Below are 14101 nucleotides of genomic sequence, written 5' to 3'. Positions count from 1 at the left end.
TTGAGAGAGTGCTGTGTAATCTACAAAGAGAAAATGTGAGCTAAAATTGATTTGACACGTTTTCTCATCACTTCTCTGGAGTTACTTGTGCTGAATCATAAAGTAGTAAAACTTGTATTGATTGGTGTGAGTATGAGAGTGTGTTTTGTTTTAATGTGGTGGTGGTAATCAGGCAAAAAACCCAACAGAAGCAAAACCAACTGTCATTTACCTCTATGAATATTAAACAAACAGACTGTACATAATTATAGAGTGACAAATTAATGGACAAACGTGTCTACTTACTCTAGAACATGACTCATCAAAAACTGAAATAAAGGCCACAAGACAAGACCTGAAGAGCATTTCACAGGTCATGTTGACTATTGAGCTATATGTAGTATTTCTACTTTCAAATATCCTAATATAACCTTAAAACTGTCAGTAGAGTGGAAAAAGAGTTCTGAAGTTTTGACAATAGTCTAATGTATTGGATTTAGGGCTGAGTGATTAAACAATAACGATATATATCGCAATATAACTTTTCCTCGATAGAAATATGAGACATGCTCGATACATTTCGATAGAATTCATTCTTCCGTGCTTTGACAGACATACGAACAGCCAATCATAATAAAGCAGCGCCGCACCGAACCAATCATGCTAGAACCACGTCGAGTTAGGTTGACGCACACAGCACAGGTGTAAGAGAAGCCGCAGCACACACGCTAACGTGCAGGAGGTAATGAGTCTTCCTGCAGGAGAAAATTTGATCGAGAACTCGGGCAACCAGGTTACTGAAAAGTAGAGAGAGCATAGAAGCCGGGAGTCGGATGATCAAAGCATATTAAGTTTCATTTTGGTTTACGCCAGTTATAGCAGTTACGATATGTACCCCCTCGTATATATCCCCGGCATTGTTTGTTGAAGATGGTCTGTTTTGTTTGTGTTCTCTTTCAAAACTTGAAAGCTTTTGCCTGCTGGTCAGACTTTTAGTTTAGTTTTAAATACAGTCTACTCTCGTTAAACCGCCCGCCGTTATACCGCCATTTTCGCTCACCGCCGACCAAAACCATTGCACAAAAATCCCCAATGCATTATTCCATTAGCTACCGCCATTTCCACCTATCGCCATCCGCCAGCCCAGTTCCATGCACAAACAACACTTATACCATTAATTTCTCGACCGTTATACCGCCAGCGTGATTGCCATCGAGTACACATAAATTTTAACAATGCACTGAAACAAACGCGCCAGACACTGATCGCGACAAGCTACGAGTAGGTCTACGGAACGGCCACCGTTCATTTATCGCAGAACACTCAGTAGGTCAGGATGTCGGGAAGAGGACGTGGGATTAAGCCAAAGCCTCAAGATGATGGGGTGTCATTTCCCGACACAGTGTAATAATGCTTAAAATGTTTCCCCACTTTAAATGATCCCTTACAACATAACAGAATCAAGATTTATTTAGAAACGCAATTAGAACGGGTTAACGGAGGCAGCATAGACATCATATAGTAAAGACATGCACATTATGGATGCAACCCGTTGTAACGCCATTTTCGCTATACCGCCAATTTGGCCGTAAACGGAAGTTGGCGGTATAACGAGAGTAGACTGTATATATACCAGCTTTATTTATCTGAAACAGTTTGTTCTTCAGCACATCTGTCATGTTCTACCGCTGACAGAAAATAAGTCATATTTAAATCAAAAATAACCTTCTGATGTCTTCACAACTAACTTACGAGTAACAGAAAATTTAAGCTTGACAAAAATAGTGATTTGATTTATATCGTGATACATATAGATATATTCTGATATGAAAAAAATTATCGTGATAGGATTTTTTTCCATATCGCCCAGCCCTAATTGGATTATAGCGATATGAACCGAGTATTTTTAACAGCAAATGGGCCGGAGGATTTATTTGACCATGAGAGGGAGTAGTGAGTCACTCTGTTGGCTCCCACGGTGAGGAAAACTAACGCCACAGGGCTTTGACTAAACATCAGAAAGTGACCAGATGGGATGAGAACAACTAGGAAACAACTTTTGAGTCAAAGAAAGTGACAAAATGAAAAAAGCTACAAGCACTGTTGTTGTTTTCATCATTAGACACAGCTCTAAATGAAAAGAATGGAGTTGGATGTTAAAATTGCAGCATTTCTTCTACACGGGTGACTTTGATTCTGAGGCTTATGAAGGTATAAAGTTAATATGTGATGCTAGTATCCTTGCTGTTTTTTGTGTTGATTTTTTTTAGACTAAACTGTGTTCTGACCTTGTTTGGATGATTCCAAACAGATCTTTCATGCAGCTATTGACAACACAAACCATACAAAAAACCATGATAATGTGCAGTTTTACTGTGGCCGTTTACCGTCTGAAAACACAGCTAAGCTAACAGAGCTTTAATGTAAACTATTCACTGATAAAGCACATGGCGATTATAAGAAAGTGTTATTTTAACCAACTGTCAAAATATAAGCGGCTATGAGTTTTAGTTTGAAGAAAAGAATTTGATGATATCATAATAAAGATGTGTGTAAACACTGAGTTTTATATTTTATTTAGTGCATGCTACAGTTTGTGGACCCATAGCATTGATTTGTCGGTGGTTTTGGTTGTCCTGTTGTGTGTACTGGTACGTGACTTCCCTCTGCTGTTGAGAGTTTGGAATATCAATACTATATAAAACCACTTAAAATGATAAACAAGTCTCTGTCTAAAAACATGGTTTTCTATTACACAGCTTCTTTTTTTGTGCTTCAAACTGCACTCTAAACCTGCAGCTGTATTTTGTTCATTTGAATGTCTCACCGTATCTTTCTCTGTGCGTCTCTTGGTGGCAAAATTTATCATCATAAAATCAAATATCATCCTCTGGTGTATGACTAAAGATGCAAATGAAATGATTTTTAACTGCCAATAACCTAGGAATTGTGCATCTTTAAAACCTCCAGTAATATGCAATAAAGACATACTGAGTGTTTTTACATCTTATCTTCTTGTTTTTACATTCATACATGAATATAAGCTTTTAAAAGTTTTTTTAAAATGTCTACACAAAATGGTTTCTCCGTATGATGAGGCTAACTAACCCATAAGAAACTCAAAGGCGTATCCACTTCAGTCACAGAGGCTGCAGAGGAACTCACCTGTGCAGGAGTAGTCATCGATCCTGATGTAGCCCGTATGGCAGATGCACATGAAGGAGCCAGGAGTGTTAACACACATGGTATTCTCCCTGCAGTAGTGCTTCCCTTCAGCGCACTCATCGATATCTGAAGAGAAGTTAGAGAGGAAGGAATGGAGGAAACCGAGAACAAAGCCGAGTGAGATGTCAGATGTGGAAGTCATGTGCAACCAAGTAAAAACGATCATTTTGGATTATTCTTTGTGTGCTTTGTAAATCATATGACAAAATATTAGCGATATATATGAACCTTTAATATCTTATTGACATATCTTCATTAGTAATCTACATTCTAGACTGATTTAAGTCAAAAAGTTCCCTAGCTTTGCCCTTGGAAATGAGTACTAAACAACCTCATTATACATTTCAAGTTTTTATCAGTTTCTCTGGGAGAATTTTAATCACCTTAGAGTAAATGTAGCAGGGGGACGGTTTTTAGAAATGCTCACTAAAGTGTAAAAGAGCTGTGAAAATGGTACGTGTTTGTATAATGCCTCCTGGTTTCATGGAGAAGGGAGTGGGAGTTCACGTTCTGTGACATCAAAGTTTGGAATGACTTTTGGTGTAGGCTTGAAGATATTTTTGGTGACAGTGACAACTGATTACGCTTGAAAACTATATTTTTCATTTGTTAAAAGCACAGAATATTTGAATGATTTTTTTTATTTTTTGGTTTGGTTTGTACATCAGTCATTGCACTTAGTACAATAATTATAATAAACATAAAAACCAAAAAAAAAGGAATAGGCTAGAAGCAAAAGCTTATTTTTTTGCCCATCCTTTTCACCTGATAACACTGCTTACATTAAATGTGTATAGCATCAAGCATTCACACTATAAACAGAAAAAAATCAACAAAAAAAACATATCTGCCATCTCAATTCAATATTCTTAAATAATTTTAAACTTAAGGCACTTTTTTTTACTTCACCAAAGGAGTGGATAACTTCAATGCATCATCAGGTCCATTCCATAATTTCACACCCACAATCCCAGTCCATTTAGACTTCACATTTGTCCTCACTTAAGTCCATTCATAAATATAAAGATCTCTTAAATTATAATTACTCTCTCTTAATTCCAAGAAATCACAAATGGTATTTGGGACAATTCTATTTGTACCCCTCATCTTCCATATACCATCCATATACCTGTTTACGTACAGATTATTTAAAAATGCTAATAAAATATATTGTAAGGCATGTGCATCATATACTTGTAATTTGTTGACAATATTCTAATTCATAGTCAAAAATATGAAGCTTGTTTATCATATTTGTCAGTGTTATATTCATTTGTCTACTGATTATACAAATGAGCTGACCGAGCTGTTATTGTCTTGTTTTATTCTGCAAACTTTGTGTTGACGTTTAAAAGACTCCTGAATTCATCAAAGATGTGGGAGCAGCACATAATTGACTTTGGTTTCCATTAATTTTTAATTAGGGATGAGGTGACATAACACGTAGAAACTGCTGATTTAATTTCATGAAGCAAATCAAACTTTGTTTGATTGACTTTCAAAGGGAAACAGCGCCATTACACTGACATCTGCAGTGCATTATGGCTTATTTTGTGTGTCTCTTAGAAACAGATGAAATGTATGCCCTAGTCAGTTCTTCCTGCATAATGATCTTACAGGTTCCTGCACAGTTGGTGGGAAAGAACTATTAGTCAGTGAAAGATAGAGGTCGAGGTCTTAGTGTATACTTTCAGCTCTGTTTATATTAAAGAGATAATATAGAGACTTTTAGAGGACCAGTGCATAATATTTAAAGGCATCTATTAGCACATGGGTGTCAAACACACAGCCCATGGGCCAAATCCAGACCACCAAAGGTTCCAATCTAGCCCACAGGATGAATCTGCGCAAAAAATGACACTGAAGATGTTAATAGTCAAGTGTGTCAAACTCATTTTTAGTAAGAAACTCCAAATTTCAACGATATCATGTCTGTTACTAAATGTTTTGTACATTTGTAAATCCACTGTAATCTACAAAAAATGCACATGTATAAATGATAAATTGAGGAATAATACTGCACTTAATTTTCTTCAAACATTTCAGGTTTTTCAGGTTAGTCACGTTTTTGTGAAAGCACAATTTGTAAAGGTAAAACCTTGCATGATTTAAAAAAAACAAAACGTTTTTTGCACTTAAACACAAAGAAAAAATTCTCATTATTTATAGGCTATTATGCTAGTATTTTACTAGTCTGGTCCACTTCAGGTCAAATTTGGCTGTATGTGGCCCCTCAACTAAAATGAGTTTGACACCTCTGTATTAGCAGAAATGGAATAAATAGCATTCATATATATGTTTGTAGTAGTCTTAATTATTAGTGTTTATTAGTGTTTTTATTAATCACCAGTACCTGTAATTACTCTGTTTTCTGTAGCTTAGAATAAGCCCTTTTTTCACTTTCATGGGGGCACTATGAAGCACTGCCATGTTTCTACAGGACCCCAGAATAGAATAACCAACATTTGGCTCTTGAGATGGAATTTCATGTTTTACACTGAGGTGATGGTCGTCCTAGAATCTCTTAACACTTCTCCTCAGCCTGTATCAGCTAGACTTATCCTGGCTTGGCTCATTCTGGCTGCATGTTGCTTTTTCACTGCAGGTATAGTACACACTCATCACAGCGTTGTGACATCTTCAGCATGACTGCAGTTATGCAACTATGAGCGAGGAAACGGTGGAGGAAGGGAAAATTTAAAACAGCAAGTTTTAATAACCATAATGAGATGTCATATGAAGAAAATTTTGGCCAAACTATAGTTGTTTATGGTGAGTTTTTGTTTTTGGAGATTTCCCACAAGCTTGAATCAACATCCCACATTGCAACATAATGAATAATAATAATAATACTACATTTGTAATAAGACACATATGCATTATCAAAGTGATGATTCTGGATTCACCAATCTGTGGTCTGCACAACTTTATTTCACGTTTAGTATTGTTTTGCCCGACTTGGAACCTCGGTGAAGGTGATACTAGAAGTGGTATGTGATAGTATCTAGTGATCCCTGCTCTCATACACGGGAAAACCTAAATATCCATGTCAAGCCGAGAAATGCTGAGATGATACCAGCTGTGGAAAAGCAGCTTTAGAAAAGGAGGGGTATTCCATTGGTTGCAGTCTGCCACCTTACCTCAGAGGACACTGATCCTATACATCAGTTTTTTTTTTACTAGAAATAGAAATAGAGACACCTTTGGTAGACATGCGTTGTAGTAGATGCACAAATGGAGTGTGAGAGCTGTCAATCACAAACAGCTGGCACAGCTACATTCTTCCCAATAATAACAGAAAATCCATGTCACCAGAAACGTGGCAATGTGTGGCTTTTCTGTTCTGATTAATATAACTTGGTAGACATGTAGGAAGATGATGCCTCCATTTTTATTTACTGTGAATCAATCATTTCTCACTTTGGGGAACGAACTGTCAAAACAACAGGTCTATCTGAATCACTGAAGATATCTAAGCTGTGACTGTGTCTTGTTGGTCTGTCTCCAGTGGATGTGCAAGTAGACGACTGTTTGCTAACATGTTAGCTTGACCACTTGCCAAACCATTAATATACTGAGGTTGTGTCTTTGAGAGTTTGTTTTGGAGGCTTTTAGCATCTTCATAATTAGACCTCAGTACATGCATCTTTAAAACTATGATTTATTAGATCGTCCTTTGTATTTCTCTCTTGCTCTCATATTCTCTCATATTCCATATTTGGATCCATATTAACTGTTGCCTTAGCAACAGCTATTCCTGGGTTCTAAACTGCAAGCCCAACCATCAGACAGAAGATGCACCACACTGCCAGGGTAAACAAAATAATCTTGATAATGTGATGCAACAAAATGCAATTCGATGCAAATAAAAGTCAGCCCGAACAAACCCAGACGTGTAATAAGCTTGAGGGTCTTGTTCCTGTTGATAGTATGGGTCAAACGTAGGGCCTTTTTGAGAGACAAGCTCCATAGTCCTTGACATTACTAATTTATTATTCATTCACTGTATTCAGTATCTGTACAAGCACAAGAGGACATTCACCTCCGAATATGTTCTGTGCCAGATGCTTTTGCGAAGCGCACTTGAAATTGAATTTCAATAGATTTGCATTGGCATTCATTCGGCTTGCGTGTCCTTGGGTAGAGCACCACCCACCACCCTGCAAACTAAGAGCTCAGCACCTGCCTACAACTGTGGCATTCACATTTCTTTGGTCGTCTTTCTTTCACAGTTTCATCAATACAAACTGCCGCCAGCTATTGAAAAGACTTACAGATAAGTGAAGAAGGAAGACAATCACAGACCACCGATGAAAGTACATGTGTCCTTCACTAAATGAATGGAGGCTAATTAAACCTTGTGACTGGCTTTGAGAGACAGAGGGAGAAACAGAGATTCGCAGTGAGGGAAGGGCAAACAGCGGGGCAGGTAAAGAGGAGAACTGGATTAGAGACAAAGACAGAGTCACGACAAGCTGTACTGTAGCGCTAGATAGAAATTGGGGAGATGAAACAGATGGGGAGAGGGCGAATGACGGAGATACTAACTGAGTGATACAGCAGGAGGAGGACAGAGGAAGGTGGGGGCAAGGAAGTGGATTAAAGACAGAAAGATGTAGAAATAGGAAGAGTCAGTGTGAAGTTAAAGTGGTGAAAAGTGTGGGGTGTTTTTAATAGGAAGTGAAGACCAAGATAGTGACAGACGGAAAAGAGATTTGGATGGCAGAGGAATAGAACTGCAGGAGAAAAGTATTGAAAGGTATTAAATGTCTCTGAGGAGTCAGACAGTAAAAGAACGATTTCCCTCTCTGTTGTCCTCAGAGTCAACGGTAACCTTGAACGGAGGTCTGAGGTGACAGCTTTGCCAGTTTCCGATTGGACGTCTATGGCAGCGGCTTTGATTTAGAGCCTATTAACTGTAAGACACCATCCATCCTGCCCCTGGTGACAGCAGTTACGTTAGCTAAAACAATATGTTAGGAGGTGAGATGATGAGGGGCAGCGGAGGATTGCGTGGTCAGAGCGGCCATCTCCATCTCCATTAACGCACTCCATTTTCTTGATTGGCCTGTCATATGGACACACGTGATGCGCCAAGCAAAAAAGGCTGGCTAAGAGTCAGGAGCGGCTTTTATCGCTAAATTGAGTGCTCGAGGTCACGCTGCTGGTGCGCCACAATGGATGGTGCGTTCCTCCATAACAAGTAAATTAATCATGTTCATACCTGGATCACATTTCATGATTAGGGAAAAAAGTGCTGATTAATCATAGAGAGGAGGGTCTTTATTATCCGTAGTCAGACAGTCCCTGTAAACCAGCATTATTTCTTTAACACAGAGGAGAACTTTAATATTGCAAAGAGAATTCAGTCTATTTATCTACATATTCTAGGGATGTGCATTGTGTAATTTATTCAACTATATTCAAGGTCAGTAAAGAAAACGAAAAACAACCACATCTACTTGGATCCTCATACTTCTCACATGCTCAACTAGTAAAGACACCATGCTTTTTTCACAATGTGTGGCACATATTTTCTTTGTGTGTGGCCACAAACACAACATACCCCAGCTGATAATAACTATGCAGTAAAGCCAAGATCATGTAAGTAGCACTGGGCCAAATTCCCTGTTTTTGTATTTACAACAGATAGCATCTGTTCAGTCTGTTTTAGGGGGGTCACTTAGGTCAGAATTTGCCTGTTTTGAATTTAAAGGAATAAAAAATGGACTCTTAACACTAATCCTCCCTGTTTGTAATGTAAGTAAAAATGTGGTTTATGCATAATCAAAAGCTGATTAAGAAAATAAGTTGACATAACATGACACTTCCTAAGGAATGACATAGGTTTGTAATTAATGGTAATTCTACTCCATAGATGCTCTGAGCAGGTGTATAATAACATTTTTCTCTCGGTTTTAGAGTGAAAAAAGGAAAAAAAATTACATTATAACAACACTTATATCTACAAACCATCCTTTCAAAAAATGTGAATAACATGAAACTGAAGTTTGGCTGCTGTGCCATTGCATCTCTATTATACTGTGACTTTGACTTACTGTATGAGAAATGCAGTATTATGGTATTATGCATAATCTATATTACAAAAGCCAAGTGGCCTCTGTGTGCATACATGCATGTGTGTGTCTGGGGATTCACACAAAATACAGAAAGAGCTGACTGCTGCAGTTTGGCATACCTATGAATTTTTGGTCAAGGAAGAGACTAGTAGAAACAGCAAGTTGACAGGATGAATAATTTGGAAGATATTAGTAATTTTGGAATATAATAACCTTACAATCATGTTGTCATGTTGCTATGGTCAGAACGCTTTGGCGGTGTCTGCTGGACAAATGCGATACAGCTAGCATGAATACACAACAGCATAACAACTACTACATCTACGTGCTAGTTATTGTAAAAAGTGTAACATACGTGCCACAGCAGTGAAAAAACTGGGGGTTGCAGACAAATAGCAGTAATTGTAGTCCCAAAACTGCAAAGTTTGAATTCACGTTTCTCAAAATTCTGGAGAAAATTTTAAATATATATATATATAAATATATATATATATATATATATATATATATATATATATATATATATATATATATATATATATATATATATATAGGGTGGGGAAGCAAAATTTACAATATTTTGAGGCAGGGAATGAAAGACAGTGTATGACCAATTAGTTTATCGAAAGTCATGAGAATTTATTTGCCACAAGAAAATTTACATAATAGAAAATGTTTTTATTCTATGTGTCCTCCTTCTTTCTCAATAACTGCCTTCACACGCTTCCTGAAATTTGCGTAAGTGTTCCTCAAATATTCGGGTGACAACTTCTCCCATTCTTCTTTAATAGTATCTTCCAGACTTTCTCATAATAGTTTTGCTCGTAGTTATTCTCTTCTTTACATTATAAACAGTCTTTATGGACACTCCAACTATTTTTGAAATCTCCTTTGGTGTGGCGAGTGCATTCAGCAAATCACACACTCTTTGACATTTGCTTTCCTGATTACTCATATGGGCAAAAGTTTCTGAAAAGGTATGGATAATAGTGTTAGGTATGATTATGACATCAATACATGTGTGGTTTCAAAACAATTGACGTAGTGCCTGCTGAGAAAAAACAACTAAATGTTCATTGTAAATTTTGCTTCCCCACCCTGTATTAATATAAAAAAGACTCCAAATAGTCGTTCGTCCTTGAGTATGTAGGTAAAGCTCAGAAACATATCATAGTTGTCCAGAATAAAATCATAAGACATGCTGAGATGCAGAATCTGTAGAGTAACACTGTCTACCCCAGAACTGGACTTTGGGTCTTTATAGACTCTGGTACAGTCCAAAGTAGGCAGTGCATGATAGCCTAATGTACTGTATGTGTGTGTTTATTCAAATACACATGTACCCTGATATAAACTGTCACCAAGATAAGTCATAACTATCTACAACTTTTCTATATTTCCACTGCTGTCATACCCCACGAATACTGTATGAAAGTGGGGACTAGCAGCTTATCCCTCTCCGCTTGCAAAGCATGTACTTTCTAATAGGAAGCATCCTCACTATCTGTGTTTCATACCGCAGTACACCAAGGTCTGGGAGTAGGGAGATAACACTGCCATTGCCTTTGGATGTCCCACAAAGACATGCGGATCTGTGCCATTCCACTAGTCGCCTCTCTCTTTATCTCTCTTTCCTCCTCTTTTTTTTCTCATCCATCCATCCCATCCCTCAACGGCTCACATACTCAAGCAGATGGTTTTCAATAAATTGCATCGGGACAAGGCTTGCCAAAACAATATTCCTCGGTAGCCAGTTCCCTCATGGCCAGATACATAACAGTCACAGGGATGCGCAGAGACACAAAGAGCTGTCCCTGTGGGCTAAACGGTGTCCCACTCAGCAAATAATTTCCTCCACGGGCCCAGGCTTCTCACAGGCAAAGAAAAGTGTCAGTGGATGTTATAGGCTGTCTCTTTTGGTTTTGGGGTGTGTCATTGGATCAAGCATTAGCTGGTCTTTAAAATATGTGGATGGTTTGATTGAAAGAGATTTCAGTCACTGGTAAAACTACTATGTCATATATCCTTATGATACCATTCTTACCACAACAACCTATGTTTTTGTTTGTAGACGAAAAATGAAGCAATCCTAGAAAACTAGGGCAGTGCAGAGCCGTCAGTGTCAGTGTCTTAGGATTGTATTGCATTACTTTCTATTGCTGTTTATTTTTGAATAGACCTACTCTGGAGATTCCTAATAGGGATCCACTCATATGTGTCTTTCAAGGGCTGATACAAACACTCATTATTAGTCACACTGATAACCGATTTTTGGAACTGATATGCATTTGTTTTTAAAACATTTAATGCCAGTTTCCATATTAAACCAGAGGGGTTACAAATAATAAGTACTTATGAATAAATATCTTTTTTTCATTCCGCTTATTCCACATAGGCTATTACTAAAAAATGTGTAAAAAGTCTGATTACTTGAGGTCACAGATTGGTGACAGAGGTGGCTGCAACAGAGATAAAGCAGTATATTTTCCTATTCACTTATTTTATCAGTTATTGGATCTATATGACTTTCCAGAAACAGTCGCTATATGAAAGTCTCTATCGTGTTCTTTGCAACAAACTGCAGTCACACCAGACACACAGCAAAAATAAAACAGTAAAAACATTTTAAAACTCCTCAAAACAGCAGAACGGGTCCAGGTTGCCAGTACAGCAAGATAAACTTCAACACATAAACCAATAATCAGCACAATGCTAAACTGTGTCTATCATTCCAACATCAAAAATTGTCCTCAAAGAATCTCTGATCATAACTCCACTAACAAATCATGTGATTATTTACATTAAAGGTTCGTTATGTAAGATTTGCAAATGATTCAATGCTTCACTGAAGTTTGTGTTGGACTCTATTAGTGCTGGGAGCTGGATGTCTACTAACATTAGCTGCCTGGATACTGTATCTATGATAACAACAGCCATAATGTTCACAAAGCGTCATAAGGATTTAAAGTGAAATTCAGAAAAAATGCTAAAAAGAAAGTGCATATTCTTAGTCTTTTCGTGAATGGGTTTGGAGCAAATACACTCTGTTGTGTAGCGTTAGCAGCTGGTCGCACTATAGGCTGTGCTACACATGGCTCTAATTAACATATGATGTAGAAGGAAAGCATTCTGTTACTGTTTATTTATGGAGGAGACCAAGAAAGAATTCGATCTCCTCATCAGTCGACACTATCTCTTGTACTACTAGGTGTGTTTAACCCATAAAGGCTATGTGCTGCTTTTGTGGCAGTCCCCAAATGATTTTTTTCTCTATTTTTAACCTTTCTTATGTGATTTATCACCATTTACTACAGTATTATCCTCTGTATTTTGCATTTTAAGTGAAAATATGATATTTTCTTATATTTAATTTGCTAGTATTAGCACATAAAATGCTTCTTTCCATAGTGCATGTTTTTTTGTTTGTTTTTTAAATAAATGTGTTTATTGGTTGTTGTTTTTTAACCACTCACACATAAAACAAAATAATAAACCATAGTGCATATTTAAGTGACATCACGCACAGACAACAGTTGAAGTTTAGCTATAACTGTAACAACAATATTTCTGTAAACTTTGTCTTCTAAGCTAGCATAATTAAAACCAGTATCTTCAAGTAGCATTTTCAGTAATGTCTAATTGTATTATAGGTTTATTTTGGTTTACTTTTTGAAATATATTTAGGGCTCTGTTATGATGCTACAAGCTGTAATGCTAGACGTGTCTGAAAAAAGTTTCTCAAGAAGCAGAATTACTCAGAAAACAATTCATTTCATTCAGAAGAAAATTACTTTAAGTGGTAAATAATTGAGTTGTTTGTTGGTGGTGTTTTTTTAATCACTTTGTGCCTTTATAGATGTAATCTTCGAGGACAATCATTACTTTCATTTTCATTTTAAAAGAATGACAATTTTTCATTTTAAAAGAATGACAATGAGAAAAAAACAGATTAAATGGTTTCTTTGAAATGGCACAGAGCAGTTTTTTTTCAGCCATTATGCACAATTACACTACAGATATACAGTTTAAGAGATTTTTCTAAAGAATTGTTTTAAAACTCCTTTCTTAAATATAATTTCAGCTTATCAAATTAGGCAATTATTTCTGAATAAAGAAGTGAAATAGACCTAAGCACACATGCAAAATGTCACTGCCAATTTAGGCAAGAGCCAATTAAGATGAGTGAGTGGAAAGATTCCCATTAGGAAGCAATAAGAGTAGAAATCTGCATTCTGAGAGCACAGTCATTGTCTAAATACCAGACACTCACATTGTGATCAATCACTGTAAACACTTAGAAGCTTGCTACCTGACTTAGAACAATGAACGTCAAATGAGAAAAAGCTCTCAATACTCTGGAGGTGTGTGTGTGTGTGTGTGTGTGTGTGTGTGTGTGTGTGTGTGTGTGTGTGTGTGTGCGTGCGTGTGTGTGTGTGTGTGTGTGTGTGTGTGTGTGCATGCCTGTGGTATTTCAGAGGCAGTGTATTTAGCTTTTCATTGCTAATCTCCACACACACATTCTGTATGTGTGTGTGTGTCCCATTAAACATGCACTTAGCACACTTAGATTTGCCATGATTTAAATGAAGCTGATTGTTTATGTATGGTGAGTCTGAATGGGCCTTTACTCTCCATCACAGCTCCCATTAATCTGTAAAGATTTTCCACCACACGTACAGTATGTCGATGGAGCATCATCATCCATCACTTGTTACTCTGTGACCGAGTGTAGCCAGTGGGCCAGATGTCTAAACAGTAAGTTACAGGAGGCACAAACAGCTATCAGAGCTCTATAAAATCAAACACTGAGGCTAAGA

The 14101-nt window shown here is 37.3% G+C and overlaps 1 protein-coding gene across 2 annotated transcripts in view; it reads right to left on the bottom strand.

Moving 5' to 3' along the window:
* The window catches only part of nell2a (neural EGFL like 2a), a 101155-nt gene that overhangs the window by 50758 nt on the left and 36296 nt on the right, over positions 1 to 14101 (bottom strand). For both annotated transcript variants that reach the window (XM_030136834.1, XM_030136835.1), the window contains one exon: positions 3145 to 3270. In XM_030136834.1, the coding sequence (XP_029992694.1) occupies positions 3145 to 3270 (126 nt within the window). The remainder of the gene's footprint in view (positions 1 to 3144; positions 3271 to 14101) is intronic.

This window comes from Sphaeramia orbicularis, chromosome 6 (genome assembly GCF_902148855.1).
Source record: "Sphaeramia orbicularis chromosome 6, fSphaOr1.1, whole genome shotgun sequence".
Classification (NCBI taxonomy): domain Eukaryota; kingdom Metazoa; phylum Chordata; class Actinopteri; order Kurtiformes; family Apogonidae; genus Sphaeramia; species Sphaeramia orbicularis.
This window is presented reverse-complemented; position numbering and strand designations above follow the sequence as displayed.